The sequence below is a fragment of the Eubalaena glacialis genome, chromosome 4, assembly GCF_028564815.1.
Source record: "Eubalaena glacialis isolate mEubGla1 chromosome 4, mEubGla1.1.hap2.+ XY, whole genome shotgun sequence".
NCBI lineage: Eukaryota > Metazoa > Chordata > Mammalia > Artiodactyla > Balaenidae > Eubalaena > Eubalaena glacialis.
The window spans coordinates 76584133-76611517 of NC_083719.1; the positions used below are offsets into that span (position 1 = coordinate 76584133).

The 27385-nt window shown below is 38.6% G+C and overlaps 1 protein-coding gene across 4 annotated transcripts in view; it reads right to left on the minus strand.

Annotated features, from left to right (window-relative positions):
- Window positions 1-479: 479 nt before the first annotated feature.
- The window catches only part of MCTP1 (multiple C2 and transmembrane domain containing 1), a 562693-nt gene continuing 535787 nt past the window's right edge, over window positions 480-27385 (minus strand). For all 4 annotated transcript variants that reach the window (XM_061188003.1, XM_061188002.1, XM_061188001.1 and 1 more), the window contains 4 exons: window positions 17372-17481; window positions 13306-13415; window positions 2033-2130; window positions 480-551 (listed from right to left, as the gene is read on the minus strand). In XM_061188003.1, coding sequence (XP_061043986.1) covers window positions 480-551; window positions 2033-2130; window positions 13306-13415; window positions 17372-17481 — 390 coding nt within the window. The remainder of the gene's footprint in view (window positions 552-2032; window positions 2131-13305; window positions 13416-17371; window positions 17482-27385) is intronic.

Here is a 27385-nt window from a genome sequence, read left to right on the forward strand (position 1 = left end):
GGGATCCCTCCTCCCTTTTGAAATGTATAAAACATAGAAAACTGTAATGGATTATTTTTCAGATAAAAAATAGTCACATTAAAAAAAAACTTTAAAATCAAATTGACATTTACATTTTATGTAGATTTAATCAGAGCACAGCTGAGCATTTAATATTCTAGTTCTTACACTTGTAATTAGAGAAATGTGTATCTCCCAATGTTACCATTCTTACATTTGTTGTTCCAATGTGTTATATTATTATGCACAGCTAACAAGGTTTTCACGCAGCAATAGCTAAACCTTTATCAAATTGATTCTGTACAATGGAAGTATATTTTCAAAGACATATGCCTTTGTACACTATTTACAAATTCTCTCAATCATGGTAAAATGGCAAAATAAATCAAAAACAGAAAGAAAGGAAATGCAGCTCAGGCTGAAGGCTTTTCCTTTTATCTTCCCAAACAGATGCTGGTCTCCTCAGTGCTGGGAGCTGGCTAGCCAAGATTGTTTTTCTTCCTTTTACATGGGCTATGAGAAGGATCTGGTTTCAGTTCTTGGTATTGCACCTGTTTAAACAGAGTTCAGAGAAAGGCTGGTCAGGTGGCCACTTTCTGGCAAAGGAAGGAAAAGCAAAGGAATTCAGAGACTATGCTTGGGGGAAAAGAAAGTGCTCGCCTTGGAAGCTGTATGCAATCTACAGCTGGGCTGCAGAAAACAATAGAATGATAGAGCAAAGAGTCAAGGGAAATCTTGCCAGAATCTACATGAGAGCCCTGATGCGAACTTTGGTAACAGGCTGAGGTCTCTATTGCCCATACCCAAGTAACATTAAAAGCAGAACCATCTCCATCTATTTTCAAGGGCCGAATAATGGTTCTCTATAATTTATTGTGTGCTTGTTTAATATAAGCTTCATCTCCATCCAGCCCACTCTCATGTCTGATACCAAATCAAAAACTCAGGTGAAACGAAGGAAAAAGGTATTGCTGCAACCCAGCTTCAATAGTTTGATAAAAACATTTCTCATTTTACTCTGAAAATATTTATTGATCAATGGGCATTAATTAACCTCCAAGGCTTTCAAAGGATTGAGATATGCCCCAGTTCTCAAAAATCAGTTACTCTTTCCCCCTTCACTGATCTCTAAAACAGACATCTTTAAAACTCACTCAATTCATGCAATTTATTTAAGGAAGTGTTTTTCTCAATGTCTGCTGGCATACTTTGCTTTCATCATCTAATATTCCTAATTCCTCCTTCAGGTGATGGTGACTTCCCTTCACAAACTCCAGCTGAACCTTGGGGGAGGATTGTCCCCCTGACATCCTGGTAGGTTCTCTATGCAATGCCCTCTCATTCCCCAATCTTCTCTATAAGTTCTTCTTGGATAACACCCCAACTGGGCTAATTCCTGAATGGCAAAATCTTCTACAGGCTTTATTAGCTTTACTTAGCTCTTCTAAAACCTTCAAAATTAAATGGATATAAAAGTTAAAACCCAATGCCACACTACATTAAAATGATACAGGCATACCTTAGAGATATTGCATGTTTGTTTCCAGGCCACCGCAGTAAAGCGAATATTGCAATAAAGCAAGTCACATGAATATTTTGGTTTCCCAGTGCATATGAAAGTTCTGTTTATGGTATACTGAAGTCTATTAAGTGTGCAATAGCATTATATCTAAAACAGCAATACCTTAATTTAAAAGTGCTTTATTGCTAAAAAATGCTAACCATCATCTGAGCTTTCAGCAAGTATTAATTTTTTTACAATAGTAACATGAATGATCAATGATCATAGGCCACCATAACAAATATAATAATAATGAAAAAGTTCAAAACGTTTTGAGAATTACCAAAATGTGACACAGAGACCCAGAGTGAGCAAATGCTGTTGGAAAAATTGTTCCAATAGACTTGCTCAATGCAGGGTTGCCACAAACCTTTAACGTGTAAAAAAAAAAAAAAAAAAAAAAAAATGAAATATCAGTGAAGCACGATAAAATGAGCTATGCCTGTAGTTATAATAATGAAACCTACATACCACTTGCACATCTGAAGGGACTCTGGAAAGGAAGTCAAGTAGTTCATTATTATCAATTGCATATGGACTCCGCAGCTTTTTTGTAAACTTATTGATGCCTGAAAAAGTGATAGATCAAACATTATTGAAATCTATAAAGTTTGGAGTTCAAATACACATTTCTGGCAAAAGTGTTGTGGTGATTTGAAGATCTAGATTAAGCTGCCTTTATTTCAGCCTTGACTGAATGAACCAGTAAACCCAGTTTTCTCCCTCCCTCCCTTCTGCCTGCCTGCCTGCCTGCCTGCCTTCCTGCCTGCCTTCCTTCCTTCCTTTCTCCCTCCCTCTCTCTTTCCACCTTCCCAACTCCATGGCTGCTCTGTTTTTCTCTTTGTACTTCAGTGGCTTCTTCCCAGCAGGAAAGGCTTTCTATTTGGGAAACAAAAGGCACCTGGCAAGAATGATCAATGACCTATCTTGCCTTTCCCCTCAGTGTTACAGTACTTAGAAGCTTAGCTTTAATGTTTCATCTATGATGAAACTTGTCTCCCTACATTTTGGATTGGGATTGTTTTTAAGGCAAGAAATCTGACTTACTGGTTCCCCCTTTTCCAAAGGTACACTTTTTTTTTTCAGTGGTGGGGAGGTGTTATTATGCAAACTAACCTGGGTTTTTGCTTTTTTGGTTTTAATTTCAAAATGACCTGGAATTAGGAAGGGTTTACCACCAGCTTTAAAAAAATAAAAAGCTTTGAAGATGGCGACATATAAGGATCCCAAACACATCTCTTCCCACCAACATGCTGGATCTACAGCTACATATGGAACAGCTACCTCTGAAAATAACCTAAAAATTGGCTGAGTGAGTCTACACACTGGCAATCGTGAGAAGGCCCGCATCAAAGCAGGTAGGAGAGGCAGGGACACAACCACACCATAAACCCCACCCCTAGCCTGAGAACCCACAATCAGGAGGGACTTCTCTCTGAGGAGTGAGGGTTTGAACCCCAAATCAGGCTTCCCCAACTTTTAAGAATTGCACCTGGAGAGATGAGCCCCCAAAACATCAAGATTTTTTTTCTTTTTCTAGTTTTGAGAAATAATTGACATACAAGTTTAAGGTATACAGCATGATGGTTTGATGTACACATATAGTGAAATGATTACCACAGTAGGTTTAGCTAATATCTATCATCTTGTATAGATAAAAGAAAAAATTTTTTTCTCTTTTTCTGTGAGTTTGATGTTTAGGCTTTTGAGGGGTTTTATTTTTGTTTTGGTTTTTTTTTCCAATTCCACATATAAGTGAAATCATACAGTGTTTGTTTTTCTCTGACTTATTTCACTAACATAACACCTTCAAGGGCCATTCATGTTGTTGCAAGTGGCAGGATTTCCTTGTTTTTTTATGGCTGAATAATATTTCATTGTATACCACTTCTTTATCCATTCATTCATCCATCAATCAGTGGACACTTAGATTGTTTCCATGTCTTGGTTATTGTAAATAATGCTGCTATGAACATGGGGGTGCAGATATCTTTTGGAGTTAGTCTTTTTGTTTCCCTTGGATAAATTCCCAGAAGTGTAATTGCTGGATCATATGGTAGTTCTATATTTATTTTTTTTAAGGCCTCTCCATACTGTTCTCCATAGTGGCTGTACCAATTTACATTCCCACCAACAGTGTACAAGGGTTCCCTTTTCTCTGCATCCATACCAGCATTTGTTATCTGTTGTCTTTTTGATGATGGCCACTCTAACAAGCATGAGGTGCTATCTCATTGTGGTTTTAATTTGCATTTCCCCAGTGACTAGGGTTATTGAGCATCTTTTCATGGATCTGTTGGCCATTCATATATCTTCTTTGGAAAAATGTCTATTCAGTCCCTTGCCCAGTTTTAATTTTTTTTTGTTGTTATTGGATTGTATGAGTTCTTTATATATGTTGGATATTAGCCCCTTATCAGATATATGGTTTGCAAATATTTTTTCCCATTCTGTAGATTGTCTTTTCACTTTGTTAATGGTTTTTTTGCTATGCAGAAGCTTTTTTTTGGCTTGATACAGTCCCACTTGTTTATTTTTAATTTTGTTGGTTGTATTTTAGGTGTGATTCTCAAAAAATCATTACCAAGACCCATGTCAAAGAACTTTTTAAAAAATGTTTTCTTCTAGAACTTTCATGGTTTCAGGTCTTACAATTCATTTCAAGTTATTTTTTGTGATTGGTGTAACATAGGGGTCAAGTTTCATTCTTTTACATGTGACTATCCAGTTTTCCTAGCACCATTTATTGAAAAGACTATCTTTTCTCATTGAGTATTCTCGGCTCCCTTGTCAAATATTAATTTACCATATATGCTTGGGTTTATATCTGGGCTCTCAATTCTGTTCTATTAGTCTATTTGTCTCAAAACATCTAGCTTCAAAAACCAACTTGTGTGTTCAGACTCACCCTCCCCAGGGCCCAGCATGGAAGCAGCTGATCCAGGGGCAACCAGATTTTGTGTGGGAAAGGATCATTTGCTTGTCATGAGGGGAAGGCATCTGATGCAAAACATATTCAGGGGCCTACCTGGGTACTCTTCAGGGACAGAGACTGGCAGCCACCATCTTTTTTTTCTTTCCTGGCAGGAACCATCTCTCCCCAACTGCCTCGGTCCAGCCATTTGGTACCATCTTCATGCTCTCCCTCTGCCATGTTCCAGAGCACCAGTATCTCCCCGAAGGGAGCTTTCACACACATCTGGTGCCTGAGATTTTACATCTATGAGGCAGTTCAAGATGGTGACCTAGGACGATCGTGAACTCACCTCTTCCCACGGACACACCAACTCTACAGCTACATATGGAACAATTTCTGGTAAAAACAACAACAACAACAAAAAACCCCCCCTGAAGACTAGCTGAGCACCTCCTTCATGTGGGGCAAATGAGAAAAAGGCTACATTCAGGTGGATAGGAGATGCTGAGAAACAATCTCGTCATAAACCCCACCCCCAGTGCAGCTACCCACCATCAGGAGGAAACTCACAAACCCGGAGCTTCTCCCTGAGTAGCCAAGAGTTTGTACACCACATAAGGCACCGCAGCTTTTAAGACCTGCACCTGAGAGTTGAGCCCCCAAGGCATCTGGCTTTGAAAATCAGTGGGCTTGCATCTGAGACCCAAAGTGCTATAGTGAAAGGAGAATGGCTCTTAAAGAGCTCGTGAGCACTCACTCACCCCAGGGCCCAGCACAGAGGCAGCTGTTTGAAAAGTGCCCAGGTTTTCTGTGAAGAAAATTCATTTCCTAATCTTAAAGAGTTGGCCGGAGAGGCAGGGGCCTGCTGGGATACTCTCTGGGGACATAAGCTGGTGGGCCCCATTTTTGAGCTCTCCTCCTACTGCGCTTCAGAGCACCAGTGTCTCCTGGAGGGAAGCTTTTACCCACGTCTTGTGTTCTGGGTTTTGTGGCTGCCACCAGGGGGTGCCCCTTGATTGCTTGGCTCTGGAGGCCAGGGGACTGGTGCTCCTGGGTCCCCTGGAGCTATAACATTGAAGAGACAGTTCTTGGCGGGCTACCACCCCCAGGGCACTGGACAGACAGCAGACTGAAACACACCCCAGTCTTTCCAAGAAAGAGCCCTATTTGCTTGTCCAGGAGCTTTGGCCTGAGGGGCAGGAATCTGCCCTGGTAGACTTCTAGGAGCCTATGGAAGTGTTCTCAGGGAACAGGGGCCAACAGAGGCTGGTGGATGCAATCTTTGCATTCTCTCTCTGCCTTGCTCTAGCTTGCCAGTATCTCCCAGAACCTTGGCTGGTGCCCCAATTTTTGCAACTGCTCTCAGGAGACACCTCTACATTGCCTAGTTCTGGTGGCCAGAAGGGCTTATGTTTGCAGGTCCCAAAGGACTGTAACCAATAGAGAAAGAGGTCTTAAACAGCTACCACCCTCAGGGCACAGCAAGAAGCAACAGACCAAGGAGCTCAATCTCTCTGAAACGGGCCTATAATTTTATCATGGCAGGCTTCTAATTAAACACACATCTAAGGGCTGACTGTAAACCCTTCCAGACACCTCAGAGGGGAGCTCTTACACATGTCTGGTGCCCCAGTTTTTGCAGCTGCCACCCAGGGGATGCCCCTTGACTGCCTGACTCTGGTGGTCAGGGGAGCTGGTGTTCCTGAGGAGTCTCACAGGAATGTAACAATCAAGAGATAGTTCTCTGCAAGGTACCACCACCAGGGCACTGCACAAACAGGAGACTGAAACACACCCCAGTCTTTCTATGAAAGAGGCCTATTTGCTTGTCCTGGAGCTTTGGCCTGAGGGGCAGCTTTCAGGTTTGGCACACATCTAGGGGCCTATGCAGGTGCTCTCAGGGGCCACAGGCCAGGGGATGCTATCTTTGCACTCTCCCTCTGCTTCACCACAGGTCATCAGTATCTCCCAGAAAGGAGCTTATAAACTCATCCAAAGCCCTGATTTTTATGACTGTCACCCAGGGGACACCTTCAGATCATCTGTCTCTGGTGGCCAGCTGGGCTTACACTTGCAATCCCACTGTATATATCTGCATAATTTAAAAGCTGCTGCCTAAGGGAATGACTTTCAATTAGCCTGAATCTAGGTGCTGCCTGAGATCCCCCTGTTTGAGACACTGACAGGTCTTCACACATCCTCAACTACTGAGGGCTATTAAAAATAAAATAGGCTCGGACTTCCCTGGTGGCACAGTGGTTAAGAATCCGCCTGCCAATGCAGGGGACATGGGTTTGAGCCCTAGTCCGGGAAGATCCCACATGCCACAGAGCAACTAAGCCCGTGCGCCACAACTACTGATCCTGCACTCTAGAGCCCGTGAGCCACAACTATTGAGCCGTGTGCCACAACTACTGAAGCCCGCATGCCCTAGAGCCTGTGCTCTGCAACAAGAGAAGCCACTGCTCTCCGCAACTAGAGAAAGCCTGCACGCAGCAACGAAAACCCAACACAGTCGAAAATAAATAAATAAATAGAATAGAATAGAATAGGCTGCTTGGACAATCACAAAGGTTTGGGAGACAACTAAGAGCTAAGGCAAGGTTGAATGATAAGGTTCATCTCCTACGCAAGACCACTACTTCAAGACTGGGAGAGGTGGCTCTTTCATATAATGCATAGAAACCAACACAGAGATTCAAGCAAAATGAGGAAAATGCTTCAAATGAAAGAACAAGATAAACCTCAGGGAAGAAAACCTTAATGAAATGGAGATGTTATTTACCTGATAAGGGGTTCAAAGTCATGCTCATAAATATGCTCACCAAACTCAGGAAGGTATGGATGAACAAAGTGAGACGTTCAACCAAGAGATAGAACATATAAGTACCAAATAGAAGTCACAGAGCTGAAGAATAAAATAATTGAACTGAAAAATACACTAGAGGAATTCAACAGCAGACTAGATGAAGAAGAAAGGATCATTGAAAATCAGAACAGCAAAAAGAAAAAAATGACAAAAAGTGAAGATGGCTTAAGGGACTCATGGGGACAACATCAAGCGTACTAACATTTGCATTATAGGGAGTCCCAGCAGGGGAAGAGAGAGAGAAAGGGGCAGAAAATGTATTTTAAGAAATAATGGCTGAAAACTTCCCTAATCTGGGGAAGAAAACAGACATACAGATCCAGGAAGCCCAGGGAGTTCCAAATAAGAGAAACCCAAAGAAACCCACATCAAGACAGACAGACATATAATGAAAACGTGAAAAGTTAAGGACAAGAGTCATAAAATCATCAAGAGATTAACAACTTGTTATGTACAAGAGAACCCCCAAAAGACTATAAGCAGATTTTTGAGGAGAAACTTTGCAGACTAGAAAGGAATGGCATAATATATTCAAAGTGCTGAAAGAAAAAAGACTTCCAAGCAAGAATACTCAGCTAAGTTATCCTTCAGAACTGAAAAAGAGTTTTCCAGACAAGCAAAAGCTAAAAGAGTTCATCATTACGAAACTGCCTTATGACAAATGTTAAAGGGACTTCTTTAAGCCAAAAGAAAGTGTGCTATAAGTAGAAAGAAAACACATGCAAGTACAGATGTCACTAGTAAAGGTAAATATATACTAAACCTAGTGGATTAATCACATAAAGCTAGTATGGAGATTATACAACAAATATAGTAAAAATAACTACAATAATTAGTTAAGGGATACACAACAATAAAAAGGTGTAAAATGTAACATCTAAAACAGGGGAATAGAGTAAACATTTAGAACTTTCAAATGCATTCAAACTTAAGTTCTTGGGACTTCCCTGGTGGCGCAGTGGTTAAGAATCCGCCTGCCAATGCAGGGGACACAGGTTCAAGCCCTGGTCTGGGAAGATCCCATATGCCACAGAGCAACTAAGCCCGTGTGCCTAGAGCCCATGCTCCACAACAAAGAGAAGCCACCACAATGAGAAGCCCACGCACTGCAACGAAGAGTAGCCCCCGCTCGCCACAACTAGAGAGAAAGCCCACGTGCAGCAACGAAGACCCAACACAGCTAAAAAAAAAAAATTGTTTTTTTTAAATTAAGTTCTTGTACATAAGCCTTGTGGTAACCACAAAATAAGAAAGCAAGAGAAGAAGAACAGAGGAACTACAAAACAGCCAGAAAACAATTAACAAAGTGGCAGTAAGTACATACCTATCAATAATTACTTTAATGTAAATTAACTAAATTTTCCAATCAAAATACATAAAGTGGCTGAATGGATTTAAAAAAAAAAAAAAAAGACCCTTCTGTATTGCTGCCTATGAGAGATTAAGTCAGATGTAAGGACACACACAGACTAAATGTGAAGGGATAGAAAAAGATATTCCATGCAAATGGAACCGAAAGAATGCAGGGGAAGCTATACTTATATAAGACAGACAAATAGATTTTAAAACTGCAAATTGGAAAGGAAGAAGTAAAACTCACTATTTGCAGATGACATGGTTTTTTATATATAGAAAACTAAAGACTCCACCAAAAAACTTTTAGAACTAATAAATGAATTCAGTAAAGTTGCAGGATACAAAATCAATACACAAAAATCTGTTGCATTTCTATACACTAACAAACAGTGTACTATCAGAAAGAGAAATTAAAACAATCCCATTTACAATTGCATCAAAAAGAATAAAATACTTAGTAACAAATTTAACTGAGAAGATGAAAGACCTGTACACTGAAAACTGTAAGACACTGAGGAAAGAAATTGAGGAAGACACAAATAAATGGAAAGGTATTCCCTGCTCAAGGATTAAAAGAATTAATATTGTTAAAATGTTCATACTACCCACAGCCATCTTCAGTTTCAATACAATCCCTTTCAAAATTCCAATGGCATTTTTAACAGAAGTAGAAACAATCCCAAAATTTGTATGGAACCACAAAAGACCCTGAATTGCAAAGCAATACTAAAACAGAAGAACAAACCTGGAGCCATCATGCTCCCTGATTTCAAACTATATTACAAACCTATAGTAATTAAAATAGTATGGTATTGGCATAAAAACAGATGACATAGATCAATGGAATAGAGAGCCCAGAAATAAACCCATGTATATATGGTCAATTAATTTTTTTTTATAAATTTATTTTTGGCTGCATTGGGTCCTCGTTGCTATGCATGGGCTTTCTCAATTTGTGGTGAGCGGGGGCTACTCTTATTACAGTGTGTGGGCTTCTCATTGCAGTGGATTTTCTTGTTGTGGAGCACAGGCTCTAGGTGCACGGGCTCTAGAGCACAGGCTCAGTAGTTGTGGCGCAAGGGCTTAGTTGCTCCGCGGCATGTGGGATCTTCCCAGACCAGGGCTCAAACCTGTGTCCCCTGCATTGGCAGGCGGATTCTTAACCACTGCACCACCAGGGAAGTCCCTGGTCAATTAACTTGCAACAAAGGAGCCAAGCATATACAATGGGGAAAGGACAGTCTCCTCATTAAATGATGTCAGGAAAATTGGACTGGCACAAGCAAAAGAATGAAGCTGGACCACTATCTTATATCACTTACAAAAATTATTACTCAAAACGGACTAAAACTTGAATGTAAGACCTGAAACCACGAAACTCCTAGAAGAAACTATGGGTGATAACAAAAGTAAAAATAAGTGGGACTGCGTCCAACTAAAAAGCTTCTGCACAGCAAAGAAAACCATCAACAAAATGAAAAGGCAATCTACAGAATTGGAGAAAATATTTGCAAATCATATCTGATAAGGGGCTAATATCCAAAATATATTACAAACTTATACAACTCAATTGTCAAAAACAACAATTAAAAAATGGGCAGAGGATCTGAATAGACATTTTTCCAAAGAAGACAGATGGCCAACGGATACATGAAAAGATGCTCAATATCACTAATCATCAGGGAAATGCAAATCCAAACCACAATGAGATGTCACCTCACACCTGTCAGAATGGCTGTATCATCAAAAAGTCTATAAATAACAAATGTTGGGGAGGGTGTGGAGAAAAGGGACCCCTTGTGCACTGCTGGTGGGAATGTAAATCGGTGCAACCACTACAGAAAAAGGTATGGAGGTGCCTCAAAAAATTAAAAATAAAACTACCACTATGATCCTGTAATTTCACTTCTGGGTATTTATCTGAAGAAAACAAAAACACTAATTCAAAAATACCTGTGCACCCCCATGTTCATTCAGCATTATTTATAATAGCAAAGACATGGAAACAACCTAAGTGTCCATTGACGGATGAATGGGTAAAGAAGTTGTGGTATATATATGCACAATGGAATATTATTCAGCCATAAAAAAGTTTGAAATCTTCCCATTTGTGATAACATGCACTGACCTCAAGGGCATTCGTTATACTAAGTGAAATACGTCAGACAGAGAAAGACACATACTGTATATGATTTCACTTATATGTGGAATCCTTAACAAAAACAAAAATCAAGCTCATAGATACAGAGAACAGCCTGGTGGTTACCAGAGGCGGAGGAGTGGGAGGTGGGTGAAGGAGTCAAAAGGTACAAACTTCCAGCAATAAAATGTCATGGGGATATAACGTACAGCATGGTGACTATAGTTAATAATACTGTATTGCACATTTGAAAGTGGCTAAAAGAGTAGATATTAAAAGTTCTCATCACAAGAAAGAAAATATGTTTCCATTTCTACATTTCTGGCATTGAGATTTTTAGAAACCAATTTTCCTTTTAAATTATAAGAAATTTAAATTTAAGGCTTGCAAAAGATGCTATTGTGATTGACTTACTTGGATCACTTCTTGGATTAAAATGGCCAAGAACCATTAAAAATGAGCCATACCTACCCATGCTAAATTATTCAACAGTGAATCCTCTGTGCTACCTGATGAGCAAATGTGGATGAGGGGCAAATACAGATGAATTTGGAGCTATTATACAAAAAACAAAACAAAACCCCCAAATTTAATGAGGTAGAAATGTCAAAATAATGTATAAAACTATAAGTACCTATTCTACATATTCTATGGAATAATGTAGAATTTCAATTGGATAAGTCTACTGTTTTAAATTTATATTGCACTTAATAAATTACCAAGCATATTCACATAAAAATACATAAATAAACAGCTTTTTATGAAATCAGAGTGGTAAAAACTGGGTCACAAACTGGAGCATCTTGGCTCTTCTTCAGGGAGTTCAGCAGAATAAACTAATGCAATTATGATTTGGTCCCTGTCTCCCCATGTGAGACTCATGTCTTAAATTTCTATTTAATATTTCAGCAATCACCTACCACTAAAGGAATACTGTTCTTAGTTTTATTTTATTTGACGAAACAAGAGACCCAAACACATTCTCTGCAAATTACGTTTAAGACAGCTTGCCAGTGAGGCCAACCCAGATTACACAGCCAGATGTCTGCCGTGGGCTCCAGTTTCTGAGAACCTGGGGAAAGGAAACCCGAAGTTCCCCACCTATCACAACTGAGATGGCAGGTCTGACCCTAAGTAGGTTAGAGGTAATAACTGCCACACCTAACGCCCTACCTTAATTCCTTCAATAAAACAGCACCTGTTTTAAATATCAGAGGAAGGAATGAAAGAACATACAATAGCGACGCAAGAACATGGTGGAAATGCCTCTTCCCTTGTATAGTGAAAGCACTGTCTTAGTTGAAACTGTTTCTTTAAATTATAGAAATTAAGGCAGGAAAACATAATCACCCTTCCCTTCACCCTCCACTTCCTAACCAAGATGTAAAGGTAATGATAGTGATGATAAGGTGCAAGAGGGCTTGCTCAAGATATGACAAGATATGCCAAAAAGAATAGCGAGGTAAGGATTTTTAAACTGGAGGGCTTGGAGACATCAGACCCTTTTTCATTTTATTCCAGCATATTTCTTTAAAAGCCTTAAAAAGAAAACAAAACATTCCTTTTCATCTTTTTGCTTTCAGTGTAAGCACATGTGTTCTGAAAACCCATTTTGGTTCTTTGCATTTTGTATAAGTTTAGCAATCTCGGGTGTATGCAGGCCAGGGGCAAGTAGAGAATTTTACTCCTACCCAGTCTTGTTTATATATCATTAATGTAGTTTTATATGTTAGTTGATCTTGGAGACTGAAAATTGAGTTTTCCAAACAAAGAATTGTGTCAGATAAGAGAAAGAAAGGAAAAAAACCCAAAAAAACCCAAACTATGAAGAATGCTGAAGGTACCACCTAAGTAGAGTCTAGGTACATAGGAACTGTTAGCATGAAGCATAATTGCATTAGAAATTAGGACCCCCAAATATCACCTTTAAAGTGGGTTTTTACAGAAGCGTTCTTGTTTAGTACACAAAAAGCAGGGTTTTTTGTTCCCAAGCAGCCTGCCAATGCCAAGGACCCTTTTCCTGCTTCCTTAAAGGTGACCTCTTAAACAGGCAGCCATATATAGTACCATGTTTACGGACATTCCATAAGATAAAGTACCACAGCACAAAAGCACATTGTCCTAAATGCACCATATGGATCAAAATGTCTCTGTTTATGTATAAATGGTGGAAATAAATCAGAGTGATATCTAGACAAAGCTACACTTTGATATATGAAGAATCTGCACAACTACATGTTTATAGTATGACGGAGCCTATGGTGCCAGATAAGAAAAATGCATTTTGCAGATAGACCTAAATCTTTATACTCTTGTGATTTTTAACTGACCTGTCTCTTTTCATCATGGAGTAGCTTCATGACCATAAATATAGGGAACTACTGACAGTATAACGCATCCCTTAAAAATAGTTTGTTCTTAGCAGCTATGACAGTTAAAAAAAAAAAAAAGGCTTTACTTACCCCAGACAAGGACAATGTATCTCAGCGGAATGAAGTACAGGATGACTGTGAACGCACAGAGGGCTACGATGGCCAGCCAGCTTAAGAATGGGACGGTCCAGTTGAAAGTACTGAATGAGAAATTAATACATCAGCAATCTGAGCACTTCATACTTTTTTCAAACAAAGATGAAAATAAATGTGATTCTGATTCAAAATCTGGACTAAGGCTCTAGTAAAGACTGTATTTCTCTCTGGAATAGATGCCAATTGTAATAGGCTATCAGAAGATACAGGTTAGTCATAATCTGCTCAACTTCATGAACACAGGGCCCAGGTAAAGGGTGTTGACACCAACCTCTCCAGATTGTCCCAGGTGACTTAAGGGTCTAAAGTCGTCACACTACTTGGGTGACTCCCCGTGGTTTAAAAATCTTTTTCTACTTCTAAAACTAGTACTGAATCTTGTTTTCTCCAAATTTTCATAGAGGAGAATGCCCCTGGGCCTACCATTCTTTCTTCTATGAACTCTCACACAGGATTAACCACACTGGAAATAAAATGTTGCCAACGATTGTCCATAGATCTAAATCTTACACGGTTGTGTAAATCCTCAGAACTTTAGAAATCCTTAGAGGAATACTCACTTCCCACTTCCGTTATGTTTCAAATGGAATTAGAAGTCAGGAAGGGGGAATTTTGTAAAAATTCACCTGCCATCATAGCCCTCTTCCCAGAAATACATAGATAATTAAGAAATAAAGTCAACATTACCTACTATTTTCCCTACCTTGTTGATAGCGAAGGAGAACATGGCACATGATAGATTTGTTGGGAAGACCAAAAAGGGAGTATAAGCTGGAAAAGGGTGGGTTATAACAGGGCCTGGCTGATGGCTCTGCAGTGTTCCCACACTGCTGGTGACTAATAATGTAGAGGGTCAGGGAAGGAAGCAAGACGGAGTACTGACAATGATATAACATCAGAACAAAGAACAAAAATGGGATCAATGAACAGAAGGAGAGGAAGTTACAAAACAGTACTAAGATGGGAAGGACTTTAATGAGACAAAAAGAAAGATCAAGACAGAAGGCAAATGGAACGTGGAAAGACTGGGATATTTTTAGGCTTTTTGTGTAGAACATCTATTGTGAGTCTGGTAGTTTCTAAGAGAGTGGCAAAATTATAAAGTAAACAGAACCATTCCGTGGAGCCCTCAAGGTTGGGTATATAACCATATCTCCATTTATAAGCATACCATTGCCTTGAAGTTCAGCCTCCAAAGAGGAACTAACACATCTTGCTGAGTGACTCTTTAGCATAATTTAATGAAAAAAAACCAAAGAAGGTAGCAAATCTGTGTTCAAAGCCTAGATTCTGCTATGTGACTTTAGGTGGTCAACCTCTCTAAGCATCAACCTTCCCGGTTATAAAATGGGGACAGCTTTTATTGTATCCAGGAAGACTGGTAGTGATGGCAACATGTTTATGTGAATCAAGATGAAGTTATTAGAGCCATTCAACTCTAGGAGTCTAAAGTATGGCATTTCTTCTTCGCAAGCAGTGAGAAGGGCCCCAAGACACTTCAAGAAAATATGAAATTGTACATGATATGGATAAATGTCAGTGTTTTTTATTTCTTCTAATTTCCCGGTAATGGATGCTATACTCACTTGGGCTGGGTTTTTCCAGGGAAGTGTTTGATCCAATAAAGGATGTTTCTCAAGAGATTTTCTCATGTACTGCCCTTCAGCCTAACACTTAAGAGTTATTCCTTAGCTTTGTGGCATATGGCTTGCTTTTTGTCTTTCTCTAGGTCAAATTCCTAAAAATGTTTTTTTCCTAGTAAAAAAGCCAAAGTTGGATCAATCTGGTTGTCTTGTTTTTAGTTAACTCTTGGGGTCTGGCTTTGCTGTCATGTTTTTTTATCTCCTATGGCCAGAGTGAGTCCTATAACTGTCACCAGGCAAAGAATCATGCCTTCCCTCCTTCACTGACACCTGTAGTTCCCTTGCTTCTGCCCGCTGGTGGAGAGAACAGAAGGCTGAGGGTCTGTTTGCTCTCCTGTGGCTCAGCTCAGAGCCATCCATCACACCACTCCATGTGTGAGGGCACTGGCTCTTCACGCAGAAAACCCTCCCTCTGGGCAGCGTCACTGAAGTGCTCCCTATGTTCTTACTCCTCTTGGAAGGAAAAGTGACAAGGAATACCAGTGTACCTAATGTCAGGGGGAAAAAAGACTGCCCCTTTCTTTTTCCACAGTGCATTATGGAATCTATATCTAGAATATGATCTTAACCACCCCCCAAAGAGATGCAATTCAAGAAAGTTCTGGAATGATTTATAACAAGATGTGGTAATTATGGAGGCTTTCATTTTGTACTTAAAGATTGCTTCTGTATCTGCTTTCTGGATAGATCCATTTTATCCCGCGTGACCCCAGGGGAGCTTCTCTCTTATAGTATTCGAAAGATTACTGCGCCGAAAAGATAGCTCCTACAAGACTCACTAGATCCTATGCGGTGTTCCTGTACCTCAGCCTATACCTGCACCTCTGTCTATACCTTGGAAAGTTCACGAAATCCAGTTTTCCCCAAGGCTGGTCCACAGCCAGGATCTGGTCATTTCCTTCAACTGGCCATGGTCTTTTCCAGCCAAGCACCTGTCTGAGTCTCCTAACACCCAGAGTTACAAAGAAGCCTCTCCCCTTCAGGCATTCACAATCCTGACCTTGGAGTTGACCCAGGGTCTTCTGATATAAATGAGATGTTTCTGTCAGGTAATCAGTACACAGTGTACCTCAGAGAAAGGACAATACTCAAGAGGGAAATGCCCCATTTAGGACTTCACACCCTGCTTCTGCAGATACGTTGTGGAGAACAAGGAAACATTCTTAGAGATGTAAATAACATGGAGAAGAAGAAGAAAAGAGAAAAGATGTGGAAATCAGTCTTTAGAAGTCTGATACTGAATGTTGCTTACAGGCACATTTGGGAGTGAGAGGGAGGCTGTCCTGTCTAATAGAATACAAGAAAGTGGAAACTCAGCACCTATGCATATGTGGAAATGTGTTAAACAAAAAATTATACAAAATAAAATGCATTATGCCTTGAAACATGAAAGGCACCAGATGAATGACTCACACCTTTAGTTTAAATAATTTACTCCTTTCAATTTCTATGTATGCCCAAGGATCCAAATCTGCAGAACACTTTTGGTTATGAATAATAAACAATGAATAGATATATAAAACTAGGAAAATGTAGGCTTATCCAGATATACAGCACCCCTTCTTGAATAGATCATTTAGAAATCATTATGTGGGCCAATTTTCACATAGTTTAGTAGGTACAGGGCCTTAGTATATTTTTTACTAATAACTAATTATAAATCCACCTTACCATTTTTATAATTAAACAGTTGTTTTTAAAAATATATTAATAAATAAAACTATTTGAAGTAAAATGCAAGTAATATGTTTCTTAATTTTACATCAGCTCTCAATGAAGCTCTATTTCCTTGTTTAAAAAATTATTTTTTAAATTATAAAAATTATGTATATTTTCTAAATGACAAAGCATTAGTTTATTTCATCTATAATTATGATCTCAGCTATTTAAATATACAAAATTGAAAGCATATTTTTGCAGGGTGCTATATATAGTATGATTTTTTAAAATTTAACTTTATTGATGAAATTATAACTCGACCAATAATAAAATGCAGGTGTGTCTTGATTACCTGAAATCCTCATTTAACTTGGTTTATTTTTTTTCTATCACAATTTCATATTCTGTGTAAGAACAAAGTCTCACTGTGAAAATGTGCTAAAATTTAGGACGGTGTTATTTCTTCAAAGCTACAAGTATGACTTCTTTCCAACCAATATGTTCTAAATTTCAAGGAGGAAATTGACAGAACTTTCATAAAACCAAAGACTGGCAGAAGCAAAGTAAATAATGATAAAACTGAGCAATAGATCACCCAGGAGTGTCCCCTGCCAGAAAGAATGTGGCATTTCACCCTCTGAGAAACAAATGGACACTGTCCCACAGAAGACCAGGGCTCACATGTCAGCATCACTCACTTCTTTATCCTTTCGCCAAAGGAAGCAACTTCATCTAGGATGTTCTGGACACTGATACATACTTCCTGGATGGCATAGATTTTATTTATAAATCCCTTTTTTTCGCTGTCCTAAAATACAATAAAAAAGAGAGAGGTTCTATATGAGTAAAGGTATCCTTGAGGGCTTGAATTCTTTTAATTGTCCCACTCTTACATTTTTAAACTTAAATGAACTTCATTTTTGCATATATATAAATGGATACGTGAAGCCCATGAAATTTTTAGGATATGAAAGGAGGTGGAGGAGGAAGAGTACTCAGCATTATGGACCTGTGCTAGTATAAAGGTGGCTGCAAAGCACAAGACTCAGATTCTGTTGCTCTTGCCCTGGTGAACAGAAACATTTCAGCCAGGGGGAGGGGAGGTATAAAGAGATCAGGTCTCAGAATGACCAAATGCGGAATCTGTGCTGACCCTGGACCTACCATGATGCGATACTTAGCAAACCCAGTTTCTTGGCCCCAGCACCCATATACCTAAGTTTGGTCTTGGCTCCAGATATTTTAATAGAAGGGAATGCTGGGTGCAAATGAGAAGACCTGTGAGCAATGAAAACTGCAAAAAAAAATTTTAAATAAAAAAATAACAAGGTCAACTGAAATCCAGTAAGTGGCCACTTCTAGACAGCACCTTAGGTAGATCAGATACACAGTTAGCCTGGCCCCGCCTCTTATGAATAATAGTCACATACTTCATGCTCTATTAGGGTTCTAACTAAACATTTCCCCCCCACACTTTGTACTTAATTCTTCATTTTAAAACTTGTGCTGGATTTAAGCAAAGCTGGTGTGTGCTCCAGGGAATGGATGGGTGAGGACTGAGGATAAAGTGCCCAGAGAGTGGTGTGAGCCTGGGAGAAATGGGCACATTTTGTAATTTCAGACCCAGAGGAAGAAACAGTGGTGCCCTTTCACGATAGAAAATTCTGCTTAGTAGCCTGGCGTCACAGGCACTTGCCTAGGCTGTTTGGTGGAGACCATCCAACCCATGACTCCATTCCTCCATGCCAGCTTGAATCTCTATGGAAATGTAGATCCAATTTCATTACTTTAACTTCTTTTGAACACTTGCACACTGTGCCAGAACACTTGAGACCTCATGTGGCAGTCAGTGCTTGCTGAAAGCAGCCAGGAAGCTAGAATAATAATGTCGTCATGTTGCACATTTACATACTGACTTTCATTTTAGAAGAGTCTAAAGCACTTTGCACTGTGAACACTTGGCTGAGGCTGGCATCCTGCCACCTTAGAAACGGAGGGCAAGTGAATGACAGGTGTGTGGGCAGCCTCCAAGGACAACAGGGTACAGTGGGACTGAGGACATGGATGCCAGTTTTATAACACGATCTTTCGATACCAGTTACTGAGAGCCCTCATTTTAAATTTAATTCCCATGGGAGATGTTGTCTACATTATTCATCTCACTTATACCAAAACGGACTGTAAGGCAATGAGGTAGATGAAATGCATAAGGCTCAGAGTACAGAGAACAATTACACACCCTCGGAGTCCACACTGTCTTCAAAAGTTGCCCTTCACTTGTCATTACAGACATGGGTGCATCAATTTCTTGTCTTTTTTCCCTCCCCAGTAATAAAATAAAATGCACTCATTTCACCTATGTAATTGTACATTTTACAATAAAATGGATAACCAGTGGCTCCTTCTAGTTCCTTTCATAATTACAAAATTGGTCTGCTCTAATAATCTCCATGGCCTTCAATGTTCTCTCTCAAGCACCAGCTAAGTTCATTTTGTCTATGAAGTAAAGTGCTCTTACAAAATATCTTTCTACATGCAGAATAAATCAAGTTGGAGACAAAGCATGCAGATTATACAATGAAAGTTCACTGAGAATAATATCTTACCAGTTTGAAATTATGAGGTGAAAAATATTTCTTTCACAATAGCAATAAAATATATAAAACACTTAGCCATACCTTAACAAGAAATGTACAGAATCTATATTAAGAAATTAGAGATACTATGTTTCTGCATTGGAATACTGAATATTAAAGAATGTATTCTTTTTTTTTTTTCAGTTGAACATAAAGGTTTAATGCAATGTCAAGCAAATCCTAATGTGTTTGGAGTGGAGTGAAATGGAGAGAATTTGATCAAGTGTATTTAAATTTTATTTGGAAGAATAAATGAATACCTATAGCCAAGTAATGTTTGCAAAAGAGAAATAATGAGAAAGCATTTATTGTACCAGATATTTAAGTAATTAAAATATGAAAGATGAGCATTGAAAGAGAGATCATTGTATGATAAAGCACCATCATAAATCTATCATAAAGAAGGAAGTATTATGTTACTGGGTAATTGTTTTAACTATTTGGGGAAAATTATATTAAATTCTGCCTTAATAAATTCTCAAACCTATTTGTGATAGCTCAAATCTACCCCAGCATCTACCTCAAATTGTGGTACCCCAAATACACACTATATTAATTTAAAACGAAAAAGCTAAAAATGAATTATAAAAACAGAAAAAGATAGGTAATTTATTTACTGACCTTGGAATAGGAAAGAACTTTCTGAACATACAAACACTAAAGAAAATCACAAAGAAAAATAACTGGTAGCAAAAGTTACATAACATTAAAAACTTATGTCAAAAGTTATCATAGGGGGCTTCCCTGGTGGCGCAGTGGTTAAGAATCCACCTACCAATGCAGGGGACACGGGTTCGAGCCCTGGTCTGGGAAGATCCCACATGCCGCGGAGCAGCTGGGCCCGTGAGCCACAATTACTGAGCCTGCGCGTCTGGAGCCTGTGCTCCGCAACAAGAGAGGCCGCGATGGTGAGAGGCCCGCGCACCGCGATGAAGAGTGGCCCCCGCTTGCCACAACTAGAGAAAGCCCTCGCACAGAAACGAAGACCCAACAGCCAAAAAAAAAAAAAAAAAGTTATCATAAATTTAAAAGGCTAAGTGGGAAAAAAATTGCAACAAATATGACAAATGAAGGGATGAGATTACCAATATAGTCAATGAACATCTGAAACAATTTTCATTGCAGTTTTGTTTATAATAACAAAAAGAAAAATCACGAACATGTTGGGGAGAATTAATTATGTTACATACAAATGATAGACTATTAGGAAATCACCAAATATTGCTTAAGGACAGTGAAAATGCTTATGATCTAATAGAAACCGAAAAGAATGGGAAGTAAATGTGATATGGAGTATAATTCTAACTTATTTTTGAAATGAGTAGGATGGAAATAGATGAAGGGAATGTGTCAAAATATTAAAGGTAATGGATGTTTACCTTCCTCATACCTTCCTGTAATATTCAAATTCTTTGCAATTAATATATTTTACTTTTATAGTCAGAATAATCCCCTGATTTTCTCCAATATCATTATTAAAGTAACATGGATAGAAGACAAAATGAATCAGTATTCACTGGGCATGATTTTACATGGTTTATCTATTTTTTCTTAATGTATTTTTTTGTATTCTAAATTATTTTTAGAAAGAAGTAGAATGTAAATAGATACTCATTAAGCACCATAAAGTGCTTTTCACACAGCTCATTCAATCCTCACAACCACCCTACAACACAGATATTTTTCTCCACTTTACAGGAGAGAAAACTGAGGCTCATGGAAAAGTGACAGAGCTTGGATTAGGATTACAACCAGCCAACTCCAGAGTCTGTTCTCTGCACAATATACCATGTGACCTTCCCACTCTACCCAGGAAGATTTAAGTTCCTACCCAGGATCCCTGTGAGATAAACAAGAAGAAAAGACTTGCTAACATTTAGAAATTTATTATCGTAAACACCATGATCAGCAAGAATATGAAATCCGGAAAGTTGATTCAAAAATGGGATGTGGAAGATGTGTTAGAAACCACCAGATTTAATGTTAATAATGCCGTGTGCAAATATTAAATATGGGATCTTCATTAGTAACGTGTCATTTCAGGCATCTACAAGGACTATTTGTAGTAGATTCTTTAAATCCAAGTACTGATGTTGATTATTGGCTAAAGAGTTTTTAAAAATCTGCTCACTTTTAATTTCCTTTCTTTCTTCTGCACTGTCACCCTGCGCCCACTCCCCTCACCCCTGGCCACAACAGTCCAAAATAAAACAGTCTGGAGTGTTGGCAAAGTTTTCAAGTGCTTTGGGATAAAATTTTTATCTTAAAATCTCTTTCATCAAATTCTATATTCCTCCACTGTGGTCTCCAACCAATGAAGTAATTACTCTTTATATACAGTATATGACCCAAAACTGCAATGGGTAGTGGAATTGCTCTGTGTTGCATTCCAATATTTCACACTTTTTTCACTAATGTTCAATACTTTATTAGTAGAGAATAAATTGGTACATTTCTTTTATTGTCGTTTTTGCTTTCCTTTATAAACCAGCTTGGATGAAAGAAATATCATAGGGTAGTTAATCATCCAAAGGCTTGGTAGTGACAGTGTTTTTTTAAATGCATTATGAAGGTTTCTTTTGAAGATTTAAAAAGAAAATTACCCATAAAAAAGAACTATAACTATAAATCTGAAAATGTGAGATTTATATTATACAAGTTTTTCTAATAATTCCATATAATTTCTTAAAATCTTGTTATTTTAAATAGTCCACAAAATATCAATAACTGCACACTTGAAATATAGTGATTCTTTCATATCACCTATTTTACTATCCTGTATCACAACAGAAAATTAACTAGATTTTTCCAAAGAAATATCTACTTCCTAGCTGTGAGATATTTAGGAAACTCTTAAAGACGTGAAGGATCAATATACACTCCTTACATATTTGGAGAATCCTGTTCATTGACTTTCAAACCAAAATGACAAATACTCCCATTCACTGATTCGGTTCCAAATGGGAACAAGAGGCCAAAGTGATAGGTGTCAGGGTATGTGTACTGTGGGGTTGGGGTCTTCGTGCACCCAGCTGCATCCTGCCACAGTCACTGATGCCAAAGTGGTCACTGTCAGCCCTGTTGACATCATAGAAAATGAATCTCTTGGACACCTGTGCTGTATCGATCACAGCAGGTATATAGAACATGTTTGCTCAAAATATTGATGTTACCAAATTCATGTTATTTCACTTTCTTTCTAGGTTGAGAGTGTCTTAAGAGTGTTAAGGGAGAGAGCTATTAAGTCTTACATCAGAATGAGCATAAAACGGAACTGTCCCAGGAAACCAGAGCATATGTTCACCTTACTGAGGATTTCACAGAAGAAGCATGCAAATTTGCACCCCAAAGAGCTAATCTGGATCATAACTCTGCTTTTCCTTTAAAGTCTTGCTGTGTAACCTCTGGCAAAGGGGAGCAGTAAGACTGATATCTGCTATGAGACATAACTGTTCTAGTTTACTGTTGACTACAGCTCTTCTGTGAGCGAACTGAACCTCACAGAGCACAAAGTGTACATTGTGTTTGGAATATGTTTAGGGTTCACGTGATTTATTTTTTATGCTAAAGATGGTTTTGGTGCACAGCTTTCTTACTTCACTCAGTAAAATGCCCTGCAAAACAGACTTCCTCTCAGATCTATGCTTCTAACCTATGGAAATAGTAGACATGAGGTATAGATTGAACAAAGGCACACAAAGTGGTGAAATGTTTTCTCTGTGCCAATATTCCTTCTTTTTCAGATATAGAAAACTACCCTTCAGCCTGAAATCTAGAGCACTGATATTCTCCCAGAGAGCAACTTAACAACTCACAGTGACTCTTGACTACTGAATCTTATCTCAGTGTCTTACACAGTTTTTATGATATCAAATCTTACCCAGGTTACTGGGTGCCTTGGCTCTTTTCCTGATATTAACCTTGAAAATAGGAACCCTCCATTGAAACATTAAAGGATCCTGAGATATGGTTAAGGTTAAGAAGACAGATGGAGACCATTTAAGACAGTGTATTTTCTCTTAAAAAATAAAACAGTTCTCAAAAACATTTACATTTCAGGGTTATAAAGAGGACTAAGTTAAATAAGATAAGCCATGTAGAGCTCTTAGTATAATGCCTGGTACAAATAACTATTATTATTAGTAGTAGTAGTAGTAGTAATAAAACTATGTATACAATTCCTTATTAAGGGAATTCAAATTATTTTTATCTATTTTTGCTCATATTAAAAACACAATTTTGAAATATTAGAGAGAATTCCTAAATATATTAAACCTTTTAGGCATGTTTAGTTTTGCCCCAGATGACTTACTGTTAACTTGTCAGTTTCCATTTTAGAAAATGATATTAGATTCTTTATAATGTTACATTGAGAAGACTTTTTTTTCCCCTTCTGCTGACTCTACACATTTTTTAATCCAGAATGAGTATTTACCTCATCTTAATTTTTTGCTTCCTCTGTTCAAGGTACTAAGCTTTTCAGTACTCATTTTCTACAGTACAATTTTTAATCACATTTAGTTGTGCCTTGCCCCATTAATTTAATGTTATGCTTTTTGCATGTAACTTTAAAGGTGATTGTAAAATAACAAAAATTTGGAAAGAGATATCCCCTGGGCTAGGCAATGTAAACAACAGGCATTTAAAAATGGCAGCTGGCACTCTTAAGGTTATGATGAAAGCCAGGAAAGAAAGAATGGAAGGAAAGGAAGGGAAAAGAAAGGGAGGAAAGAAGGAAGGAAGGGAGGAAGGAAGAGAGAGAGAGAAAGAAAGAAAGAAAAAGAAAGAAAGAAAGAAAGAAAGAAAAAGAAAGAAAGGAAGGGAGGGAGGAAGGGGAAGGAAAAGAAGAAAGAAAGAAGGGAAGGAAGGGAAGGAAGGGAAGGGAGGAAGGAAGGAAGGAGATAAAAGGAAGAAAGAGCAAAAAGAGAGAGGAGGAAACTGAGGGAAAGAGAAAGTGGAAGGGGGAGAGGAAAACTTGAAGAGGAGACACCCCATGGGATGGAAGGAGGTTGGGGAGGAGATGGAGAGAGTCCGGGAGGTGAATATGAGGAAGGGAAGGAACACATCTTCTATCAGAAACGAAAATGACTTGCAGCCAAGGCAAAAATAAAACTTGTTGACTACTCCTGTTAAGTTCTAATTAAGCAAAAATAATTATTTGTAAAAGGCTATACATAAAATGTTAAATTTCCATTAAATATAAATGTAGATAAACCTTACAGAAAGCACCCAGGGGATGCAGATGTACCTGTTGTCAGGAGGGAGAGCTCTCTGGAGCTAAATTTCTTGCTTGACAAAGCCCTCATCATGTAGACCCTAAGGGACTTGCCTATCTCCCTCTTCCTAATGATTTAAGAAAACTCTGTATAACTGCCCTGATAGTTCTTGAAAGCTCTTGCAAGATTAGGACTATATATCAGTATCAAAACCTTTGACTTAATCTCCTTGCCAGCAGGCAGGAAGTACGCTTTCCAGAGAGCTGTTCTACAGATGATCCCCTCTCAAGGCTTTCTGTCCCAGGAGAAACTCTGCTTTCCGATGGACTCTCAAGTGCAAGGGCCAGAAGGCCTGGCTCCGGGCTAACCTTGATCGAAGCCACACCAGAAGCTGTGAGGCTGCTGTTCCCAAGTGACCAGACAGGAAAATAAGTGACAAAGTATACTTTCACCCAGGACAGTACAATACAAGTGTTGAGATAAAAATTCTGTAAAGTCAAAATGAACACATTGTGGAAAGGTTTAGAAAATGTGAAAGCACACTCAGGATTATGGTGGCCTAGGACAAGTTACTGCTTGTCCTTAGACCCCATCTGAAAAAAAAAAAAAAAAAGGTTAAATAAGGTATGTCCTAAACTCCCTTCTGGTGACAAATTAGCAAGTTTACAGAGACCATAACAAGGGTGTGGAATAGCCTCTGCCGCTGGTAGCCATTTGAAAGCTTATTTGAGGACTTGCTGGTGGATGGAATTTCTCCTGCCCTTTCTAGGGGGTCAGGACTGTAAGCCTGAGTGACAATAGGCAACAGAAGCACTGGCTTGTTTCTGAATCCAAACAGCAACGCCAGGAGAGCTCTTCTTTATCCCAATTTCTAATGAAAAAGCTGGGTGTACGTGTGTGTGTTTTTAAAACCCTCTTTTGAAATCATTTGTTTCGTTTCCAAATGTGTTTTTAAATCTGGTTAGAGTTCAAATGCACAGCTGAGAGGGCAACTGAGTTTAGAGAAGGCTGTGAGCCTTCTGGACGACCACGGTCTTAGAGGATGACTAGATTTCTGACTAACTGGCTCTGTGGCTAAGCCTGGTTCAGATCCCACCTCCGTTATTGCCTTAACTGTGTGGTTTTGAGCAATTTACTTATCTTCATCTGTAAAATGGGGGTAATAATGGAACCTACCTCAGTGATGGTTATAAAATTAAATGAGTTTAATCCATTTAAAGCATTTACCCCAAATGTCTAGAACATAGGAAGTGCTCAGTACGTATTAGGCATTAACGTTATCAACAATTTGAAGAGACTGAAAAGGAAGTACAAAAAAACTTTTAAATGCTAAATTTATTAAATCTCTATAAAGATGACAGAGTTTCCTCCCTTATTATTTATGCTATATCTAAGGAATAGTGTGTTTATATAATTTCTTTGTCATCTAATACAATCAGATTATCTCACACGTATCATTTTACACGATCGTTGCAATGGTCACACAAGGGTAAAGGGCATTATTATTCTCATTCCCTAATGAGCAAACCAAAGACCAGATGCCTCTCATCCCAACTCAAACTTCTACCCCAATCTATGCTCACTCTCCTTTGGTGCCTCCAGCCATATCTGTTGTCATCTGCGATATGGGATTTGAAAAATGAGGAGTAAATTCACCTGTTTACAGTATGCCCTGCGTCCTAAAAGTTGCACACTCTCTAAGGCCAAAGCTAGTCATACTCATGCAAAGCACACACCTTTTTCTCCCGTGATTTTTCTGTCAGCGCTTATGCAGGTAACACTTCCCATTAGAATCAGTGACTTGTTCTTCAACAAGGTTCATGGCTGAATCAAGGCCAGAATTTATTATTTTATCTTAAACAGCACGAGCTTTGTTGCTAATCTACTTGCTAAAGTAGTTTAAAAAAAAAAAAATTCCTTTTACTCCATATACAAAAAAGCATGTACACGAAGGTGTGGAACCTTCGAAGATGTTTTCTTCAATAGATTTGTTATGAAAATCATTCACCTTGTAGAGGACTTTATAAAGCATTTTTAACTTATCTTCCCACTTGGATGGCAGGGTCAGGTGGTTTCCCCATTTTATGGATAAGGAAAGTGAGGTTTGGAGAAGTTAGGATCTCATTACTCTAGTTAGAAAGAGTTCCTGGGACTTTAACCCAGGTCTCATAACTGAAACTGGGCTCCTTTCAGGTCACTGTCAAAAAGCCGTCAAGTCACATATGGTATTTCTTCACTACATTGTTTTAGATATTTAAACTTGGCTCTTCCCAAAAACTAATCTTGAGTTTAATCAAATTGTCTGAGCAAAGAATCATATTAGTATTATAAAAGCAATGCTCTTTGTGACATCTCCAAGACTGAGTAAGGATTGCTTTGTGAAATCCGGAGGCTATTTTTCTTTACAACTATTTTACAAGACGAACTTGTACCTTTCTGGAAAAGCACATCTGTTGTAAATTACTCCCTTACAGAAAGAGAGAGAATCACCATCCTTTCTTCCCATCTGAGCTTAAAAGAGATTTGTTGACATATTCTAAGGCCGGCATAGACAAAACAGCACAGGAAAGAGGAGGCGGTCAGCAGGACCAGGACTTGGCTTTGCTTAAACTAATTCCACATGCCCCGTGAACCATTAGCTGTTTTTTATTTCCTGCTCTAAAGATCAGTAGTGAAAATAATCTGGGGTAGGGAAAAGCTGCACTTATTATTTTTTTTCCCCCAACAAGATGCTGTGTTAGCAAATAGAACATATGAGCCACCTTCAGCAAACCAAGGTCTTTAATAATCCATTTTTCAAACACTACTGGTATTTCCTTTCCAAACAGAGATGGGCTGTGACTGGAATCAATTTCATCAT